The sequence below is a fragment of the Mugil cephalus genome, chromosome 3 (genome assembly GCF_022458985.1).
Source record: "Mugil cephalus isolate CIBA_MC_2020 chromosome 3, CIBA_Mcephalus_1.1, whole genome shotgun sequence".
Classification (NCBI taxonomy): Eukaryota; Metazoa; Chordata; class Actinopteri; order Mugiliformes; family Mugilidae; genus Mugil; species Mugil cephalus.
Window position 1 is genome coordinate 26,716,728 of NC_061772.1, and position 20,002 is coordinate 26,736,729.

At 41.8% G+C, this 20,002-nt stretch overlaps 4 protein-coding genes across 4 annotated transcripts in view; 2 read left to right on the forward strand and 2 right to left on the reverse strand.

Annotated features, from left to right (window-relative positions):
* Window positions 1–3,440: 3,440 nt before the first annotated feature.
* nsun3 (NOP2/Sun RNA methyltransferase 3) lies at window positions 3,441–8,297 on the reverse strand. The gene is made up of 6 exons (XM_047580783.1): window positions 8,005–8,297; window positions 6,822–6,925; window positions 6,226–6,731; window positions 5,838–5,992; window positions 5,036–5,157; window positions 3,441–4,138 (listed from the first exon to the last, which is right to left on the reverse strand). Exons 1-6 carry the CDS (start codon window positions 8,164–8,166, stop codon window positions 3,805–3,807), a joined length of 1,383 nt encoding a protein of 460 aa, XP_047436739.1. The 5' UTR covers window positions 8,167–8,297; the 3' UTR covers window positions 3,441–3,804.
* Window positions 8,298–9,589: 1,292 nt separating this feature from the next.
* LOC125005475 (ATP synthase F(0) complex subunit C3, mitochondrial-like) lies at window positions 9,590–12,610 on the reverse strand. The gene is made up of 5 exons (XM_047580838.1): window positions 12,481–12,610; window positions 12,100–12,194; window positions 11,207–11,278; window positions 10,221–10,420; window positions 9,590–9,973 (listed from the first exon to the last, which is right to left on the reverse strand). Exons 2-5 carry the CDS (start codon window positions 12,136–12,138, stop codon window positions 9,859–9,861), a joined length of 426 nt encoding a protein of 141 aa, XP_047436794.1. The 5' UTR covers window positions 12,139–12,194; window positions 12,481–12,610; the 3' UTR covers window positions 9,590–9,858.
* Window positions 12,611–14,777: 2,167 nt separating this feature from the next.
* Window positions 14,778–17,673, forward strand: rrad (Ras-related associated with diabetes). The gene is made up of 5 exons (XM_047580837.1): window positions 14,778–14,936; window positions 15,098–15,488; window positions 16,130–16,203; window positions 16,315–16,519; window positions 16,667–17,673. The coding sequence occupies exons 2-5, from the start codon at window positions 15,116–15,118 to the stop codon at window positions 16,942–16,944; spliced, it is 930 nt and encodes a 309-aa protein (XP_047436793.1). The 5' UTR covers window positions 14,778–14,936; window positions 15,098–15,115; the 3' UTR covers window positions 16,945–17,673.
* Window positions 17,674–18,401: 728 nt separating this feature from the next.
* The window catches only part of cdh16 (cadherin 16, KSP-cadherin), a 30,168-nt gene continuing 28,567 nt past the window's right edge, over window positions 18,402–20,002 (forward strand). Inside the window, exons 1-2 of the mRNA XM_047580841.1 lie at window positions 18,402–18,478; window positions 18,579–18,677. Of these exons, the coding sequence (XP_047436797.1) occupies window positions 18,431–18,478; window positions 18,579–18,677 (147 nt within the window). The 5' untranslated portion in view covers window positions 18,402–18,430. The remainder of the gene's footprint in view (window positions 18,479–18,578; window positions 18,678–20,002) is intronic.

Consider the following 20,002-nt stretch of genomic DNA (forward strand, 5'->3'; position numbering starts at 1 on the left):
TTTCAGTCACAACTTATTCCAACCTATAACATATTACCAACCTGCATTACGTATTAATCTGACCTGATATGAAGTGTGCGTATTCTTGATGATTGTTTCACTCCAATCCTTTCTTTGAATCGCCAAAGTCAAACCAAAGTCGTCTACGACTGGCAGGGGCTGGTATGTGATAAAACTTAAAGCTAGTGTTTTTGATTTTTCGGTTTTGGCACACAAAAATAATGTAGTGACAGCTGCTCTCAAGCTTCCCTCTGTTTTGCCTCCAGTTACACAATGATGTCAGCCATGAAGGGGTCTATACATATACACAGATCAGGCATAACATTATGACCATTGACAAGAGAAGTGAATGACATTGACCATTTTGTGACATGTTCTGGTGGGAAACTTGGACCTGGCATTCATTCATGTGGATGTTACTTAGGCATGTAGCACCCACCTAGACCAGACCAGACACCCCCACCCCATAGCAGCCATCCCCAGCAGGACACAGGCACTCACACAAAAATGCTTTAGCAATAACTCACCCTCAACCCACAGGACCCAAAGACCCCCCCCACTAATAACATCCTGCTACCAGACACCACCGGACTCACTCAGAAGGCCCATGTTCATTCTCTGATGAGTCACAACCGTTTTTTGAAGCACAAGTGAGACCTACACAATATCAGGAAGGTGGTCATAATGTTGTGACTGATCGGTTATGAGGAGTAAGGATTAACTTCATGTCTGCATTTCCAAACACAAGTGACTAAGCTGAATGTTACTAGACTGAAAAAGCGACACTGTGGCTCAACAGAGCTCAAACCAGATTAGTCTGCCTTTCTGTCTCGTCCTCTGGCTTTCAGGACTCTCCTACACTCCCCATCTTTTACCTATTCCATCTACTGTTTCGCTCGTCCTCCTCTAACTTCCCCTCCTCCTCCTCTCCCCTTATTGTCAATGACTAGGGTTTTAATGATTACATCTGGCGGTGCCACAAATTAATTCCTGCCTCTCTGGCAAAAAGCTGCTCCCCACCTGATTATGCAAAGCAGGCCTACATTCGCTCCCTTTGAAGTGGAGGAAAAGCTGCTTAGAGATTCTCCCCCTGAGGAAACACTGCAATATGGGGAACATCAACAAACCCCCGGTTCACACAAAGGTCAGCAACATATTTAACCCCAATGAAGGCTCACTTAATCTCCATTCCTCGCAACTTTCAGGTTGCGTTGGCGTCGTACGGTGTAATGATTCACTCAAATCAGAGGCAAGGAGCGGTATTTTCGGAGGCACGCAGAAGTGGAGGAAAACTAGGACAGCCAATAAAAATAGCCATATAAATGCACCCAATAATGCTCGTGTCTATGGCCACACAGAGTAGTTGGAGGCGACCGGCGCAAGGCTCTTGCAGCTTTCCTACTCCAGCAAACAAGGTTGCTCAGACCTGGCAGCCTTATGTATTTGGAGGGAAGAAATTCATGTCTGCCTTCACAACTGAATATTTTGTCAGCTTGCTATGATCAAAGGGTAAAAAAAAGAAAAGAAAAGATATGGCTTCTTGTATATTATTGTCTACATTACTTGTGAGGTGCTTCACTTTGCTTCAGACCTGAGCAATCACAGCCAGACGAAAAGTTACAGCACTGCAATGAAACAGCGTCTATACGTCTTTGTTAGCATGACACAAGAACACAACCATTAAAAAGAGACAATATGGCCTCGTCAGTCCCACAGAAGGGAGGTGAGAAGGCAGGTATTACTTCTGGTGTGTCGGAAACCATGTGTTAATTCAAAATAGACCTGTGCAGTGAACGATTAGTAGGAACGAAGAGATAAACGGTGCATTAGTTGTGTAATTAGTGATCATTCAAGTCATTAAAGTTATCTCTCACACATGTTCCCGGTGTCAGTGAAGGTCCTCAGGCATTCAGGACATGATATATCCAAACACAAAGCTAAAACAAAAAGATGCATCTTGTCGTGAAGGCATTTCTTCCACATAGCTTCAAAATGTCTGATGAGGACTTTGGGTTTTTATTAGGAACACTGGTGTTAATTGACTTCCTGTTCCTCCTGCAACACTGTTGTATGACGTATTGACGAGTACATGTTGATCATTTTTCATATGGAGTCACTTAATAATAAATTAATTGATGATTTAAGAGGTGATAAATACTGAATGAATGCAACCTAATTTTTTGACCTAATTTTTGGGGGATTTTTAATGAAAGCTTCTGCAGTGTTTGTTTTGTAAAGTCATCTCCAGCTGACATTCAAAGAAGATTTAGAAACAAAAGCTAATCTAAAGCACGCTAAAGACATTTAATTCTACACCGATCAGGCATAACATTATGACCATCTTCTGACGATTCAGTGTTCTTTTGGGAAAGTTTAGACCTGGCATTCATGCATGTGGATGTTCCTTACACATGCACCACCCAGCTAGACGAAACCAGGCGCCCCCGCCCCATAGCAATCACACTCCTTGATGGCAGCAGACATCCCCAGCAGGATGCAGTCTGACACACACACACACAAAAATGCTTTAGGAAACATAAGTTGACCTGGCCTCTTTATTCACTAGATCCAGCCAAAGGCTACCAAAAGGATGCCAACATTTGTTTTTTTGTTCTGTTATTAACTCTTTTGGAGTCACGAGGGACCTACAAGATATTACGGAGGTGGTCATAATGTTACGCCTGATCGGTGTACATGCTCAGCAGCTTCAGCCCTGGATGTCATGGATTCTGCGCTCCTAATCCAATTCCAAGAACGTTAGCAGCAGGAGATAAGACTTATAGGCATGTCAACAATTTCTGCAATTTTGACAATTGTGTTTTCCTCCTTCAGGTAACGTCTGTTGCAGCCCCAGTTTTTTTTATGATCTGTCTGGAAGTGTGTTTGGGGGATTTACAGTCTGAACAAGCAGTTGAGGGAAGTCTCTTTTTATGATGAATACAGTAACTCTGCTGCCTGTTGAAACGTGCGTGTCTCCTGCCCAAAAACACATTTCCAGATTATTTTTCAGAGGGTAAAGACGTAATAAACAACAAATAACAAATGAAAAACACATACAATAAAAGAAAAGAGCAGCTGAAACTGAACTATTGAGCTTAAACTATGGAACCCACCCTCTAGCTAGCCACTTGGGCAAGTTGTTAACGCCACTTGGCGCAGCATCATTCATTTGGAGTTTTTTGTTGTTTTTGGCCTCTTGATGAATTTCTGTCCCCAGTTCCTTCTTTCTGATGCGTTTATCTGATAAATACTCGACTTTTTGCTGAAACCAGCGAATGCCATGAACGGAAACAGCGAACAAAAACAACAAAGTTTCCGGCTGAACAGCTAAACAACAAGCTGGAACTGGATGTGAAGCTCTCGTTGGAAATTATTGATTGCCTTCGATGATTCAATGCAAGCACGTCAAAAGTCAGTATTTGATATGGATGCACTGGATGTAAGTATGAATGTTGTGAGCAACGCTCTATTTTTATTTGCTTGTTAAATGTAACACGCCCACACACAAAGAAGGTAGCAAGTCTAAAAAACAAACTGCAAAGCAAACGCAACAGGAGAGAAATCTTGAGGATAGGGAGAGCATGGCAGCGTCTTAAAACCTGCATGTGTTGACAATGACATGTTTGTATCCACATGTATATTTTATTGTCGCTGTTACTTTCATCCTCTGCACATTGCAGGAGTTGGCACAGGATGTGCTGCATAACTAAATCGGAAATTTTAAACCTGGTGTTTTGCAAAAAAAAAATCCCCAACAAACTTGAGCACTTTAATGTATATATCTTTTCTGCATGAGGACACATATTACTTTCTCCTTCTAATCCGAGACAAAAACATGGGTCCCCAGGTCCTGCCAGGCTGAGGGACCACTAGAACGCCGAGCCTGTCTCGGTAAGAGGACACGGCGCTCTTGTGTGGCCGCGGGGACGGGTTGCGAGGTGTCTGTCCGTGACCGGGGTGAAAACTAAATGCAAAGTGTTTAGATAAAGGAACGGCGATCTCGTCCCGCAGGTCTTCGGGTTCGGCCTCGGGAAAGTCGCGCAGCACCGCGTCAACCACGGCGTGGTTCTCAAAGCTGGACAGCGTGCAAGTTGAATACACCACGACGCCCCCTGGACGCACGGCTGACAGCGCAGACCTGCAAGGATCGTCCAGATGTTGCGCTTTGTGACACGAGACTTTGAAATTTAAACTAATTAATTATTATGGATTATTTGGGTACCGGGGTAATACAAGGAAATACACAGGATTTGCAGAAGTAGGAAATGACACTAGAGAACTGTAGAGAACAAATATGACTTAACTATATGTTTATATATACACCGATCAGGCATTAGATTATGACCATCTTACTGATATTGTGTGGGTCTCCATTGTGCCTCCAAAACAGTTCTGAACAGAACAGAAACCAGTTGTTGTTAGTGGGGGGGCTTTGGGTCCTATGTGTTGAGGGGAGGGGCCTCTGTGGATCATCACACAGACACTTAATCTGTTTGTGATCTAGTGAATTTGGAGGCCAGGTCCTTGTCCTGTTTTTCATGTAGTTTGAGTTGTTCCTAAAGTGTTTTTGTGTGTGTCTGCGTCAGGCTGCTTCCATCAAGGAGTGTCATTGCTCTGAGGTGGGGGTGTCCAGTCTGGTCTAAGTGGGTGCTACATGTCTAAGTAACATCCTCATGAATGAATGTCAGGTCCAAATGTTTCCCAGCAGAACACTGAATTATCACAAGATGGTTTAAATGTTATTAACTTCTCCCACCAGTGGTCATAATGTTATGCCTGATCGGTGCATACATGTTTAAATGTGTGTTTGCATATATACATATATCTGTGTCACATGTGTTGCATTCAAATGCTTAAGAGCTTGTAAATGTTTTAAGTTCAGTTCCACATTCAAGTATAATTCATCCATCCCACATGTTTGGACATTAACGGTTATATCACACATCCTGAGTACCAGACCTTAGAGTACCACAGGGCTAACACACAGCAGGCTTTTTTCCTTTTTCTTTTTTTAAATGTCGGGTATGGAGCTTACCTAAGCAGCTGAGCCTGGAGTGCAGGCAGTTTGGCTCTTTCCTTCAGTCTCTGTTCCCCCTGGTGGTTGTTTCCACAATACAGCCAGCTCCTGTCATTAGAACACGGAGCATCGACTAAAACCTGCAGCAGAGACAGAAATACTGTGGTAGTGATGGTGAGTTAAAGAGCGTGGACGCAGTGACAGAGAGAATAGGTCAGAGAAGAAAAATTAATGTGAAGAACACATTTTAAAATTACATTAGATAGTAAAGACAAACACAAAGTTAAAATTACGCAGGTAGACGTTATATTTTTTACATCAATCTGGGTGGAAAAATAATTTCCCCCAAAATCCCTTCATCACCTCATACTCACAGTAAGTAAAACAGCTTTGGAAGCTTTGCACATTTGCATAAAAATCTTCACATCTTTGCCACAATATAGCTAATGTACAGTCTGTCTCCTGCCTTTGGTCACACTGCGTCTTAATCTAAACTTTTCATGTGCTTTCCTTTTTTTTTCCTTCAGTATTTTGTTCCATTATCAGTCACTTTGAGCCCTTTGATTCCTCGCAGCCATTTGTCTGCCTCTTCTTGGCGCCTCTTTTTTTTTTTTTTTTGGAATAAACGACTTTATTCTTTTCTGCCGGGTTTATTAGCCTCCGTTCAAAGGCTTGCTGTTCTCATTCATTTGTAGCCATGACACTGAAAAAGAACCGTGCCACCTAATTTGCTGGACACTGACGTGAAATTCAATGGCATGTTGCCACACACACACACACACACACACACATACAGACACAACAGGACTTATTTGCTCACCTTGTCGTAGAAATCAGCTTCATTCTGTCCAAAGAATCGCCCGTCCTGTGCAGACACCATCACTCTGCTGTTTAGCGAGTGCGGCAGATAAGACTCCAGGGTTTTGGCCAGCCAGTCTCTCCGGTGAGGATCTGGTTCATTACAGCAGAGAAGTGCTGGAACAAGCACAGGGCAAGTAGGTTCATGTCATATAGAGTATTAACATCAGATCAAACTTCAGTATGAATTCAGTATTCACTAAAGCTAAATCCTGAGCATTTAAACATGATATTTCTGTGAAAATCTCTTGTTATCTCCATGTTAATACAGTGCTTGATGACTTGGGTCGACTTAAACTAAATCAGTATTATTAAGACCACATAAAATCCTTTAACAATGGTTATATTACCTGGTGCAGCACTCTGCATTATGGCTAAGGCTTTACCACCGGGGGCGGAACAAAGATCCAAAACCTTCTCCCCATCCCTGACTTGCAGGGCCAGCACTGGAAGCAGGGAGGCAGCGTTCAGGAGGTAGTACTGCTTCAGCCGGCCAGGCCTGTGAGGCTGAGAGGGAAATCTGAGCGGACGTGGGTGGATGTAACATTGCAATAAAGGACGGGGCGAGCCGAGCAAAGGCTCCGGCAGAGAGTCCTGACGGAGCGCATAAGAGGAGCTGTCAGGCTGGGGGTGAGAGTCATCAGGAGGGAACTCGGAGATGTAGTGAGGTGCCAGCAGAGTTCCTTTGTGGTGTTTAGAATCTGACACCTCGGAGGGGCCGTTACAAAGCAACGCTGCGTCATGAAGCAATGCAGAGAAGCCGCGGGACTGAAGAATCTGTGTGATGTCTGTCACGGCGCTGAAGCGGTTGAGCATGACCCCATACTGCCAGGACTGAGGGTCCAGGAGCACCGCTCTGCCGGATGAAAGCAGTCCAAATGAAGGAGGACAGACGTGATGCAACATATACTGTGTATATATTTATATATTTAAGAAAAAAACTTACCTTGTAGATGCCCACAATTCTCCAAGTTCTTCTCCGTACTGCTGGTCAAAGCAATCCAGTACTGCTTGGCAGGCAGATCTTTCTTTTTTGTGCTTTTTTGTCACCTGAAATGTCATTATTAGTTGTATTAGGACACTTTCTGATTCAAGGATTTGAGTTCAACCCATGTTAAGTTAAAGTACGCTGAATACATCTAAAAAAAATTCATTTCCATCTTAACAGTTTAAAAGAGGATGCTCTTTTCATGTTGCATAACACAAAATCCTGGGATCTACAGTCTGATACACCAATGACCCCTAGTGGATTCTGACTGTAAAAGCCATCCTGCAAAGAATGACTGAAGATGCAGCGTTTGGATAGAATATACATGTACACTGATCAGCCACAACATTAAAACCACCTTCCCTAATGTTGGTAGGTCTCCCTTGTGTCTCCAAAACAGTTGTGACTCATCAGAGAATGGACATGGGTCTTCTGAGAGCGTCTAGTGGGGGGAATTTGGGTCCTCTGGCTTGAAGGGAGGGTCCTCTGTGGATCATCCAACAGATTGTTGATCAGTTTGGGATCTGGCGAATTTGGAGGCCAGGTCAACACCTTGTGCTGTTTTCCATGTTTTTTTTAGTTGTTCCTGAAGTGTTTTTGTTTGTGTGTCTGTGTCAGGGTGGATCCTGCTGGGGGTGGCTGCTGCCATCATGTGTCACTGCTTTGGAGTGGGGGTGTCTGGTCTGGTCTGGGTGGGTGCTACATGTCTAAGTAACATCCACACGAATGAATGCCAGGTCCATTGGTTTACCAGCAGAACACTGAATTGTCAAAAGACGGTCAACGTTATTTACTTGTCCTGTGAGTGGTTTTAATGTTGTGGCTGATCGGTGTATATATTACAGATACATCAACATTCAACATTAAATACCCTATTGCAACCAAGTTAAAAAGGAAGTACTCCATCTGGACAGCAAATAACTAATAAATAAGCTGACTGTGACCCAGCTCTAGTGAAATACTCAAGCTGAGTTTATATCAACTGCACAAGCAAAATACATGAATAAATGAATAAATAAAGCACTAATGTAACAAGGACTGTGACAGAAGAAACGAAGTTTAACAGAGGAGTTTTAAAACCAGATGAAGAGACAATATACAAACAATGCACCTTCAAAGATGTACTGTTGTGTATGTTTACCTGGTTATTGGAGGTTCCTTTTCGGTTAATTTGCTGTAAAACATCACCTGAACCTTTGTGAAAGTTACGCGACCACAACCTCCACAGAACTGACGGCGTTATCGTTTTAGTTTTAAAGCAAATTATCTCCCACGAAGAGTAAAACGGATTTACTAAAAACATTTATTAAGATATTGGCTTTTCTATTCTACTGCACGGCTGTCATGTCCCAAGTTGTTGTCATAACGGGAACATTTCTCCTATAAATAAAAAACACACCGGCAAATATGTGACACTGACGGGTCCGTCGCTCAAATCCGTCCCCTTGACTGTGTGAGATGTGATTTTGGTTCCGCCTAATCAAACCGCATCAAACCGTGATTTCTATACATTTTGTTTGACCTAAAAAAAACTTACTAATATAACATTAATATAATCTTTTAATTTAAATGGGTGTTCAAAGAAAATGAGCCTCACTCAAAACCTCTGTACGCCATAATGCTACATTATTCTGCCACATAAATAAGTCACTAGGAGAGAACTTGTTATTTTTATCAGTTAAAATGTATCTTTAAATTTATTTTGTAATCCTACAGGTATATAATCTACTGCTGGATTGATAACAGTATTGTTTTTTCTGTTTAAACAAATGTTTGTTGTATCCAGTATTAAAACAACAACAACAAAACAAAAAAAGAACATGTAGACTGGATTTAATGGTTAACATTTAGCTCTGGGTAAACATTTCATAGTCTGGACTGATACTGGATGCATGTGGCATCACAGAAGCACACTGGTGAGTACATCAACAGTAATAGACCAGTGCTGTCATATTGTCCTAGAATCAACAAGTATTTACTAATGGCAACAGACTTGTGAAAAGATCAAGATAAAGCTTAGGCATTTATTTATTAACTGAGGTGTCTTCATGTCTTCATGTCTTCATCCACACAGGTATTAAAGTTGTAAAAGTGTCTTTTGCTATCAAATAAAAAAGGCTTTTCTTTTGTTCCTGCTTGTTATTTTTCTCAGTTTAAAGGAGTAAATAAACTAATGATATAAGTTATTATTCCAGTTTAATTGTGTGTAAGGTCTGTCTTTATTTTAGGTGAAATAAATTCAACAAAACTACAAATCAAATCACATGGGGTCAAATGCCAAAGCAGTGGTGGCATTCGAACTGTAATATACAGTTCAGTCATTGAGCAGTCGCCCCATGTGTTGTCCGACTGCATCTCACGCTCCGTAACCTGATGCTTATTACAAGGAAGTGTCTGGAGAGTATTATTATTTAGTTATTCTCCAGTCTTTGTGTTATGTAACAAAATGTTTGCCTTGTAGTCTCTGTAGAAATATAGAGCAGTCCTCACCATCTGGTTGGAAGCTGGAAACATAAATTAAAATTAAACACAAATTTAAATGTAAAGAATGGTTTAAACTTGGTCTTACTTATAACCTCCACTCCATAATATATTCATTATATTCACATTATATTCACAGCTAAAGAAAAAAAAAAGTATCAGCAATCCAGGTTTCCAGTTTCTCATGTCATGGTGTTCAAGGGTTACACATAAAAAAACAACAACAAAGAAAACAGACACACTCGATGAATTAAACGTTTTACTTATGTCATCGTTTCCATGATTAACAAAGATTTTTGCTTACAGTAAATATACAATATAATGACAACACTGTCATTAAAATGAATTTGCCAGAGTTTCATACATTGACGGATTCACAATCTTTCGTGGAACACTAATGAACAAGAAAAAGCGACACAACAAGCTAAAATAATCCACCTAGTCAAGGGCATCTCAGACTGCCAATTCTTGTTAACATCATGATGTGTCCTTTCACGGCCAACGCCTGACAGGATTACATGGCGAACAGAATGAGGAAAGCAACCATCAGACAGAAGAGACCCATGGCTTCAGACAGAGCAAAGCCCAGGATGGCGTACGAGAACAGCTGCTGCTTCAGAGAGGGGTTCCTGTTGAGACAGAGAGGAGCAGATGAGACGAGGTGCAGGCAAAAGACCAAAAGACATTATTTCTTTTATGTCAAACGAGTGAGTGTCAAATGAGTCATAACCAGAATCTAAACAACTGCTCTTGGCCCGAGTGTTATTTGGACACGTATAAAAGGCAATTATGAAACACGCAGAAAAAAATCACTCCCTCTTCACTACTAGAGATTTTTAAAATGTCCTAAAATCACAGATGATGCGTTTAATGTACCTGGCATATCCGATAATAAGACTACCGAACACTGTCCCGATCCCAGCTCCAGAACCAGCCACTCCCACGGTGGCGGCTCCTGCTCCAATGAACTTTGCAGCGGTGTCAATGTCGCGGCTCACGGCGCTAGTCTGGAAACCCCGCACTGCCACCTGCTGCTGGGAGGCTACAATGCTCTGTGGTGCCAGGAGCGAAGCAGTCTGTCATAACAAAAAAAAAATAATGGGGTTAAGTAGAATAAAAAACAACAATAGGGTTGCAAAGCAGATCTCAACCATAAAGCTGCATTTACTTGCTACTTTTATCGATAATTATAAAACGTGAGCAGGTGGCTACAGGAGTTGTTGCTCATTGTCAATTACTTAAATATTTTGTGCTTTAATTTGTTTCACAGTGTAGTAAATAAATACTTTAAAGGATAGTTGTCTGGGAATATAATAAACTATGTGGAGATGAGGCCAAACATTAGTTCTTCTAATAAAAAAAAATTATAATAAACATTAGCTAGCTTGGCAGATGCTGTTGTTTTACCTTAAAACATGCAGATCAGGTCAGTTCTTTGCATTTAGTTGGTATACTTAAGGTATTTAACTAAATAATTAACTAACACAGCTAATGGAAATTTCATACATCAATGCAGAGTTGGCATTTGTTCTAACAATAGGAGTTGATATCTGCCACACAGGCATCGATAGCTAAAAGAATAATTGCAAATGTCACCATTAGTTTTGCAGATACTGACAGCTCAAGACAGTATTTTTATTTGAGACATGTTCCATGTGCATCTGCAAAATAAAGTGACACTGAATTGTGGTAGTGATGTCTACATGTTATAACATTAAAGGGCAAGATAAAAAAAACAAAAAAACAAGTGAACTTAATTTTCCATTGGATAATTAATATGTAGAGAGTTTCCTTATATGAGAAATAATACAGCGAAATGATGTAGAGGTGATATATGAGCTATAGAGGGTCCATCTGCTCACCTCAGCTTTCCTTCCATCGGACACTACTGCTGCTGAGAGGGGTCTGTACAGAGCCCGGGATCCAGTACGGATCTGCATCAAGATAATAAATAAAAAAATTTGTTATAGCAATCATATTTTAATAAAAAATTACAAACCAGTGACATCTGACTCCAACTATGACCCCTTTAAAGTGTTGATTCTAGATCACAGGTGTCAAACATATGGCCGGCGGACCAAAAGTGGCCCACCAGAGGGTCTAATCCTGGCCCGCAGTTGCAGTTTTTCCAATGAAAATAACTGCTAGCCTGAATTTGTCCACTGTTTTAGTAAGAGACGTGGACAGAACACAACACTGGGGCTCAGGACTAAACAGCAGACAACAATGAGCCCAAATTGCACTGATACTTCTTATATTTTTTTTTTGAAGGACACTTTATTAAATCTAAACATGGTCCTGATTTACTTGTTCTTATAGGTTATTATACTATTGTATTACTGGTCTGGCCCTGCTTGAGACCAGCAACTTGAGATCTGAACTAAAATGATCTTGATTCATGTTTGCAGCTCAGTCATCATCTTAAATTGTTATTTTTCATTTTGATGATGCTCGAGTCATGTTAGATTTAAAGCACACATGAGAGAAGTTCAGTTTTGTCCCGTTAAAAACGGGACTAGGACGCCCTTGCAGGTGTGTGTGTGTGTGCACCAGCTGACTTTAGCAGAGGGTCAAAGACGAATACATGGCTCAGTACCAGTGTTAGCATGCTACTCTGCAGCCGTTCATTGTTTGACCGTCAGCAAACAACCTTCAGCTCTTATTTGTAAAATGTTCACATGTCAAGCGGCGCCGTTTTAACCCACTGACAGAAAAAAAAACATGTTACAGTTACCATTCAGTCATGCAAACTCACCAGAGAGGGCGTGGAGACGAACTTAGCACAGGCATACATTGCGACTGGACGTCCTGGTCAGGTCAACCAAAAAGCAGCTGGCGTTTAACCGATGTCTGCAGAAAGATTTAAACAAAACAGTGATTAGATAGTCGTCTGTTTGGCGGTTCACACTGTAATCAGTTAGCAAAACTCTTTAAAGTTAAGCGGACACACGCAAGGAAAAAAAGGTCAAGATCAGCTGCAAAACCGCAAAATATGCGGATAGAAACGAGCTCGTTGGGGAACAAATTAACTGAGACGCGCGGCTGTGACTAAAACACCCGAAAATATAGAAGCAAAGAAGCGTCGCGATTATAGATGTAAGTCAAAGACAGTTTGAGACGGGAGGTTAGCTCTCACCGGTTCGTAGTAGAGGTCGAAGACACGAGAGGCTTGCGCATGCGCTATGTCCCAGTTAAGCGATCTACTTCCGGTTTCCTTCTTCTTCGCGTATGCGGTCAGCAAACAACGTTACGGCTCGTTACCCCAACCAACTGGAAGGGATGGCGATGACACGGTGATGCATTTCTCAATTTAAGATAAGATAATACTTTATTATATTTATTATAAATACAACAGTGACCAAAATAGAAATTAGACAGGACACAGAGAGCAGGCAGCCAAGATGAAAGACAAACACAACAGTTGACAAAAATAAAAATGAAAAATTGAATAATCATTTACATCAGCAACAAACAACCACTTACCTCAAAACAAATGTGAATTCACCAACTAGTAGACATTAGTTGTCAAATCGAGGTTATTTGCTGTGTGTAATTTTGTGTCTTCATGACGCACTTCAGATGATGAAACCGCTGATATTGTAATAATCTTTCCAGTACCTCTGATGTTGCATTAGCAGTGATCAGTAAAATGCAGCCACATGTGCCTTAAGATAGTTCATATTTATTTGGCTGGTTACAAATACCTACTGGTATTACAAACATGCAATGTGTTGGTAAATGTTGAAGTCAACTTTTACCAAAGTCTGAGCAAACAAGTGGCTGAAAATGTTGGATCATATTTCTCACAAATGTGTGTAGCATTTTTATTATTGTTGTTCTTAAAATGTGTATTAAATTGGAGACATGATGACCATGCTGAATGCACATATGCTTTGTGCAGATGCTTGAATTAATCTCACTGTTTCCACTTCTTTCTTTTCTTTCCTCATCCCATTACCAGAGAAATGATCCCCTTATTAGCTCGGTTTTGCTCAAGGTTTGATTGACACTGTGTCCTCACTGCTCATTCTGCAGGATTATGCTCTGGCTTCTGTAAACAAAGCGTTTAGAAACAGTTCAAATTGTTACTGACGTTATGTGAATAAAACTGAAAATGAACTTAATCAAATTAAACTACTCATAGAGGTAAGGCCACACAATTATTGTGTTCACTATTTTAGGATGTGAATACAGATATTCATTAATAGATGGACCCAGAAAAAAAATATTATTATGGCTGCAAATATAAAATCAAATGAAGGAAAACTGTGTTGCGTTTGAAATAATATTTGTTATATTTTAATTAAACTGAAGAGAAGAATACAGCAGATTCTAAAATCTAAGAAATCTTCCACATTAAAATTCGTGCCATGACAACATCGTGCCATGACAACATCATGCCTACATTTAAATTACTGACTACGTAATGTTGAACTGCTGACACACACTTAGGAAGGAGTTCAGAAGGTTCAACTGTAGTGCAAGACTTAAGGCCACAAGAGGGCAGGAAGACACCATGTAGACTGTGTCTAATATTTATTTTCCATGTCGGACGCGTTGCGTTGTCAGCCCCATTGTGCAGAAAATATGTGTATAATATACTCGATCCAAATTTATCTCATGCAACTCAAAACACATCTCGCCGTTAAGAGCTTTGGCCTCTACTGACGTGTTATATGTCCTTATAAATTAAAAGACTTCTGCCTCATTCAATACATGGACCTGTCAAACAAAACATTATTGACATAGATCAGGCCTGTCATTTGAGGGGAATTACACCTACAACTGCAACGATGAGCTCGAAGCTGCTGCATTCCCTTCATTTTTACTTTTCCAACAGCAGCAGCAGGGTGGGTGGGTGGCGAGCAGAGCTATGGATGAATGATAATTTAACGCTACGTGTGTAGAATCTGTATGTTGTCACAGCCCCCAAATTTCAGCTTTTATTGTTTACAGCGATGCACATTATAATAATAATAATAATTCAAGAATCTTAGCTGCCTGATGACCGGTTCACATTGGCCAGAAATCATTTTCGGTTGCCTACACACGAAACAACACACACAAATACATTTCCACTACATTATGTAAGTCGGTGACCACTGAGCTCAAAAGTATCACCTGATAATGGATCATGCTTCATTAAAAGCTTTTAGTTCGTTTATCCGTTCCGTCCATCAATCCTGTATCGTGAGGACGGCATGTGGACGTAACACCGGCTCTAAATTTATCTCCTAAATTTATATTAAATATTTATGCTCTTGCTTTAAGTGGGCTTCCCCTCTTCAAAGATTCATCTCTGTCCGCCCCCTCAAATGTAGGCTCCATTTGGCGATGCGGAAGGGAGATTCCTAAGCTCTTCCAGTCATACGCCCCCCCGCTCTCTCTTCGTGATGTTACCGTTACGCACCACTATAATAAACGGGGACGTGATTCTCCGGGGCGAATCCCTGCCGACGTCACTGGTCTGGTATAAATACGCTGAGCAGCGACTCCTACCAGACTCAAGCAAAAGCGCCTTTCGACCACAACAACTTTTCAAACCAAGGATTACTGGATTTGCCTTCGTTGGATTTAATTTCCCAGCACCGAGTAAGTGTCTTTAACTCGCATGAGAGTGTTTTCAAGTTTGTTTTAAGCTACTACGTGTTTTTGGTTGAATTTAAGTTTGGGTAAAATCGGTGCCCTGTTTTTTTTTTTTCGTATTTAAAAGTATGAGATTAGAGATTTACGCATGCCCCATCTATCCACAGATCCTCGGTATAAGTACAATGACTTTGAACAAGGGTGACAAACTGCGGAACATGGACAAGAGGAGAGGAAGCATGCCGTTCCCCATGAACATACCCAACTTACACAGGAGAAGCATGCCCGTGGACGACCGGGACCTGCGCACCACGATGCCACAGACCGGACAGACCGACGAGCTGTCCAACCTGCTGCGCTGCACGTCCTACTCCCAGAACGACCAGCACCGGAACAGCTGCGCGTCGGACTCCTCCGACTCCGTCATCTCCACCGGCAGCGAGACCGACTCCCAGGTGTACAAAGTGGTCCTCCTCGGGGAGCACGGGGTCGGCAAGTCCAGCCTGGCGCGCGTCTTCGGAGGAGTTGAGGATGCCGGTCACGACTGCGATGAAGCAGGTAAATGGTGATGCTGCGGATGAGTCATCATCCATAGCAACCCACACTCGCAGACTCACACGCTGAAGATGTCCATTGTCTGTGAAGACATTTGTGATAATTGGGCTTTGAAAGGTTAATTTAGTCTCCCGAACAATGATATTATGCTTGCAGATACAGCACTTGGGGGAAACAAGTCTAGCGAACACACATTTTACTTTCAAATTAACCAATTAATAACATTTATAAGACTACATGAGTTTTTTTTAGTATTTGCAGAAAGGCCACATGGAACCGCTAAATCTGCTTAATTCATGATTAAATTGATGTATGAGGATGAGGTTAATGAAAAAACGGGGCTCCTGTTTCTGCATACAAGAGTGCACATGCATTGATTATTGCTATTTTAATCTAAAGCGAAGGGCCGGCGTTGCCCTGAGTAGCACAGCTATCAGAAGCACATTCAAAGACATAATGTGAAGGGGAAATAACAGGCAGTGGTCACAGACTGTGATCCACTTTCCACTTTGGTGTGTAAAAAAAAAAACCTATGCCTAAATCAGAGAGAAGAAGAGCAGCAACACACACTGACAAGGAAGGGGGGAAAAAAGCCTGATCAGATATGAGATGTGTAACACAATATCTGTCCTCCGTCCCCTCAGGAAACACTTACGACAGATCTATCGTGGTGGACGAAGAAGAGGCCTCCATCGTTCTGTACGACATCTGGGAGCAGGTGAGCCTCATACATTATTAACGCAGTGTTTGTCCATTTGCATCGACTGGTGGATGTTGCGTTCGGGCCGCGTGCTGATGCTAAATTCGGCGTCTGCTTGTTTCCCTGAAGGATAACAGCCAGTGGCTGAAGGAGCAGTGCATGAGGATGGGAGACGCCTACATCATTGTGTATTCAGTGACAGACAAGTCGAGCTTCGAGAAGGCGTCGGAGCTCCGCATTCAGCTGCGTCGTGCCAGGCAGTCTGAGAACATTCCCATAATCCTCGTGGGCAACAAGAGTGACCTGGTGCGCTCCAGAGAGGTGTCTGTAGATGGTAAGTCAGTGTAATTAACCCAAAGCGGTCGACACTCAAATATGACTACAAACTAAAGCAGTCTGCTGCACAAATGTGATCATTTAGCTCTAATGTATGTATTCTAATCTTCCTGTGCTTGTTTTTTTGTCTTTTTCTGGATTGCAGAGGGAAGTGCCTGCGCGGTGGTGTTCGACTGCAAGTTCATAGAGACGTCCGCGTCCCTCCACCACAACGTGCAGGACCTGTTCGAGGGCATCGTCAGACAGATCCGCCTGAGGAAGGACAGCAAGGAGGAGAACGCGCGCCGCATGGCCAACTGCAGGCGCAGGGAGAGCATCGGCAAGAAGGCCAAGCGGTTCCTGGGCCGCATGGTCGCGCGCAAGAACAAGAAGATGGCGTTCAGGCAGAAGTCGAAGTCCTGCCACGACCTCACTGTTCTCTGAGGAGCGGGGGGACGTCGGCGGAACGGAAGGACATTCTTTTTTCTTTGGCCTCTGAAGACCAGACGCTGTGTGTGTTTTAACACTAACCCTAAAGGACTAATAGAGCTGTACAGAAATATATTTTTGTTTTTTTTAGACACCAACCAAAAGCAAAGAGAGGATGTAATGAGTAAAAAAAAAAAAAGAAAAAAGAAAAAAAGAAATGGCATTGTTCAAGTCATATCATGTTAATGGTGATAACCTGCATGAAGCTTTGCAAACCTTTTATTTTATTTTCTGCCTTAAACATATTGCCGTCATAATATGATCAGTGTGTATGGAAAAAAACGACAAACGCTTGTTGTGTTTAGTGAGTTGCGACGACTGCCTTGCTGTTGGGCCATTGCGTTGCTCCTCTACTGGAGGGGAGCGATGCGTGTGTGTGTATATATACTATGACGTGAATGATACAGAATGCAACATACATCTCATTTTTTCTCTAAGACAAGGGAAAGGATCACAACGCTACTTGAAACGCGGTACGCAGGTTCGTGCCTTGGCCAAGTCAACTGAGGTGGTCAGAGCTTAGCGGAAACTTCTGTTGTTGTTCCACTGCATTTGGATTCAGGGTGTGAATGTACGTGTGGGTAAAGCAATAAGTTATGTCCGTCTCGTGAAAACCTTGACATGATTTGAAAAAATTCTTTGTTTACGTTGGTTACATTTTTCTTAATAAAACATAAAATCAAACCCTGAAATCTTCTGTCGTTTTTTTTTGCAACTTACTGGGTAGAGTGCAGTAGACTGAGTGGCTGAGTGATTTACCTCCTCATGAATATTCACCTGGCGGAATGGAACCTCACTGGCCTATTGGTTTTACAGGAAGGAAACAAGGTAGTTAACAAGTGTTTATCTGAACGTGTTAACCATTAATCCGCCGCAGGAGTACAAGTACTCAATTTTTCCACCCAATTTAAACTCCTCTCACACCTCTTGGACGGAGCCCACACACACACACACGCGCGGCTTGGAGAAGGTAAGAAGAAAGTCTTTTTGTTTGAAATACAGCTGGTATTGCACGTTTTTTTGCAGTGTGACCAATGGCACCGTTCATACTTATCACCCTCTGCTCATTTTAAAGCCACAATCTTTAACATTTACTCACTGGAAGCTCGGATTGGAGGTAATGCAAACCCTGTAATTTGCTATCTAGCAGAAATTAAACGGTCAAAGAACCAGACAAAAGTTTTGTGTTGCGTTGTTTTTCCCTCCAAATAAAATGTGCCTTTCCTTCCGTGCGGGCGACTATAGCTGGGGCTCAGATGTTGCCTCTGTGCTGTAGACGGGGGTCGTGCATTTTAAAAAAAAACCTTTTAGAAATCTGTTGTGTATGAAAGAATTCCATAGTGGTGAATGAGTAACATGGGAGAAATCGTGTTGATTGTTGTGCTGCGGTTCCAGCCAGCTGGTTTGAAAAGCTGCGATTGTATCACACTTCCAGAGACGGATGGCAGGCAGAGGAGAAACACCGGCGCTCATCACAGCTCTCACCATAGTAAGATGTTACTGTATTTTCGTCAAAAGACATTATTTATTTATTCATCTGTAGACGGCACGCCGTAAAAGACACCGTATAACAGCGCCTTGTTTCACAGTTGGCTGTGTTTCACTCGTTTGCACCGTGCCACGGAGCAAACGTTAAAATCGGAGTCCCCGAAAACTATGACGGCATCTTCCCGTGGTATCTAGCCAAGGTAAGATATTTTCAGTTTACTGGAAATCACCAAATGAATGTCGCTCTTGTGCATAAGAAATTAGATCTCCAACCGGAGGCTTTGTTTCATTTAATATAAACAGTCAACGGCAATCGGAGCTGATATATTTGAATGTTTGAATGGAAAACTCACAAAAGAGTGTAATATTAAACAGGAGGCTTGTTTACATTTACGCTCTAAATATGAGAACCGGCAATAAATATTAAATTTTGTCACAAACGTGCAGTTTAAACGGTTCATTAATTTCCTGTGCGCATTCAAACATCAGTAAACGGTGGTAAATCTGTTGGAGGCTTTTTAGAAGAGAGGCGAAACACGGACTTCTGGAAAAGTTAGAAATTCTGAATTAAAATCCAAGTGACATTAGAAATTAAGCTAAAATACGGTCTAAACAGTACGTTATTATTTTTTTTTTTTTTTTTATTTGAATTGCTGATCTGGCATCAGATCCCTGGGCAATAATTATTTGTTACTGGAAACAAAAACACATAAAAGCAACTCATTAGCCGTCATAAATAAAAGATGATACGCCACACACACGAACCTCCTAAAGACAAATGAAAAATGGCATTTTTAAATCAACGTTGCTTGAAGCACAAGCCGCTCAAACCTTCTAACATATGGGACAGTTGGAGATCAGATAATATGGAGTCTACGCATTTAACTGGAAACCCCACAAAAGTGTGTAATATTAATGTGAGACACAGGTTAACTCTAAACGGCGATACGATAAGTGTAATAAATGTCCAAAATCCTGCCTGTGAGACTGATCTTTCAGTATTTCTTTAGAGTTAATGCCACAGAAAGATCCTCACAAGACCGTAAACTTCACTTTTTAATTCTTAACTAAAACCAAACCGTTCAACAATCTTCCTTCAGCCTTTTGATCCTTTAGTGATTACGGTGAAAAGACCTGCGTTGCTCTGCAGGCCAAAATAGCATCTGTCTTTTTTTTTTCCTCCTCCCCTTTTCATTTGCACTCAAGGTCGAAAAAGTATGAACACAACCGCCGTCATCACTCCACTCTAATGGGCATGTTCACAATGCCTTTCAGGCGTCAGATCCAGCCTCTGCATTGAGTCCAGCTGGGTGGCAGGCAGGGTGTTTTATCCGTACATGTCACTCAGGCGTCCTCTGGGTTGTGCGACAGCATGAGTATCTGGCGCTTTAATTGGCTGCTTTGTGACGTCATCATCGCAACGTATGAAACATAGTCATACGTTCAGTGCTCTGGGTCGAACCAAGTGTCATTAGCACTAGACTGAATCAAAAATAGCTTGTTAATGGCCCAAAATGGAGGATAA

Bases quoted from the DNA above. Each gene is read 5' to 3' on its own strand.
- rrad (XM_047580837.1), top strand. From the start codon at position 15,116: ATGACTTTGAACAAGGGTGACAAACTGCGGAACATGGACAAGAGGAGA. The intron at 16,204-16,314 runs GTGAGCCTCATA...GTTTCCCTGAAG, and splicing joins TGTACGACATCTGGGAGCAG to GATAACAGCCAGTGGCTGAA. The intron at 16,520-16,666 runs GTAAGTCAGTGT...TCTGGATTGCAG, and splicing joins CAGAGAGGTGTCTGTAGATG to AGGGAAGTGCCTGCGCGGTG.
- nsun3 (XM_047580783.1), bottom strand. From the start codon at position 8,166: ATGTTTTTAGTAAATCCGTTTTACTCTTCGTGGGAGATAATTTGCTTT. The intron at 6,732-6,821 runs GTAAGTTTTTTT...TTCATCCGGCAG, and splicing joins GAATTGTGGGCATCTACAAG to AGCGGTGCTCCTGGACCCTC. The intron at 5,993-6,225 runs GTAATATAACCA...TGCTTGTTCCAG, and splicing joins AATGCAGAGTGCTGCACCAG to CACTTCTCTGCTGTAATGAA.
- LOC125005475 (XM_047580838.1), bottom strand. From the start codon at position 12,138: ATGTATGCCTGTGCTAAGTTCGTCTCCACGCCCTCTCTG. The intron at 11,279-12,099 runs GTGAGTTTGCAT...ATCTTGATGCAG, and splicing joins TCGTCTCCACGCCCTCTCTG to ATCCGTACTGGATCCCGGGC. The intron at 9,974-10,220 runs GTACATTAAACG...CTGTCTCAACAG, and splicing joins CTTATTATCGGATATGCCAG to GAACCCCTCTCTGAAGCAGC.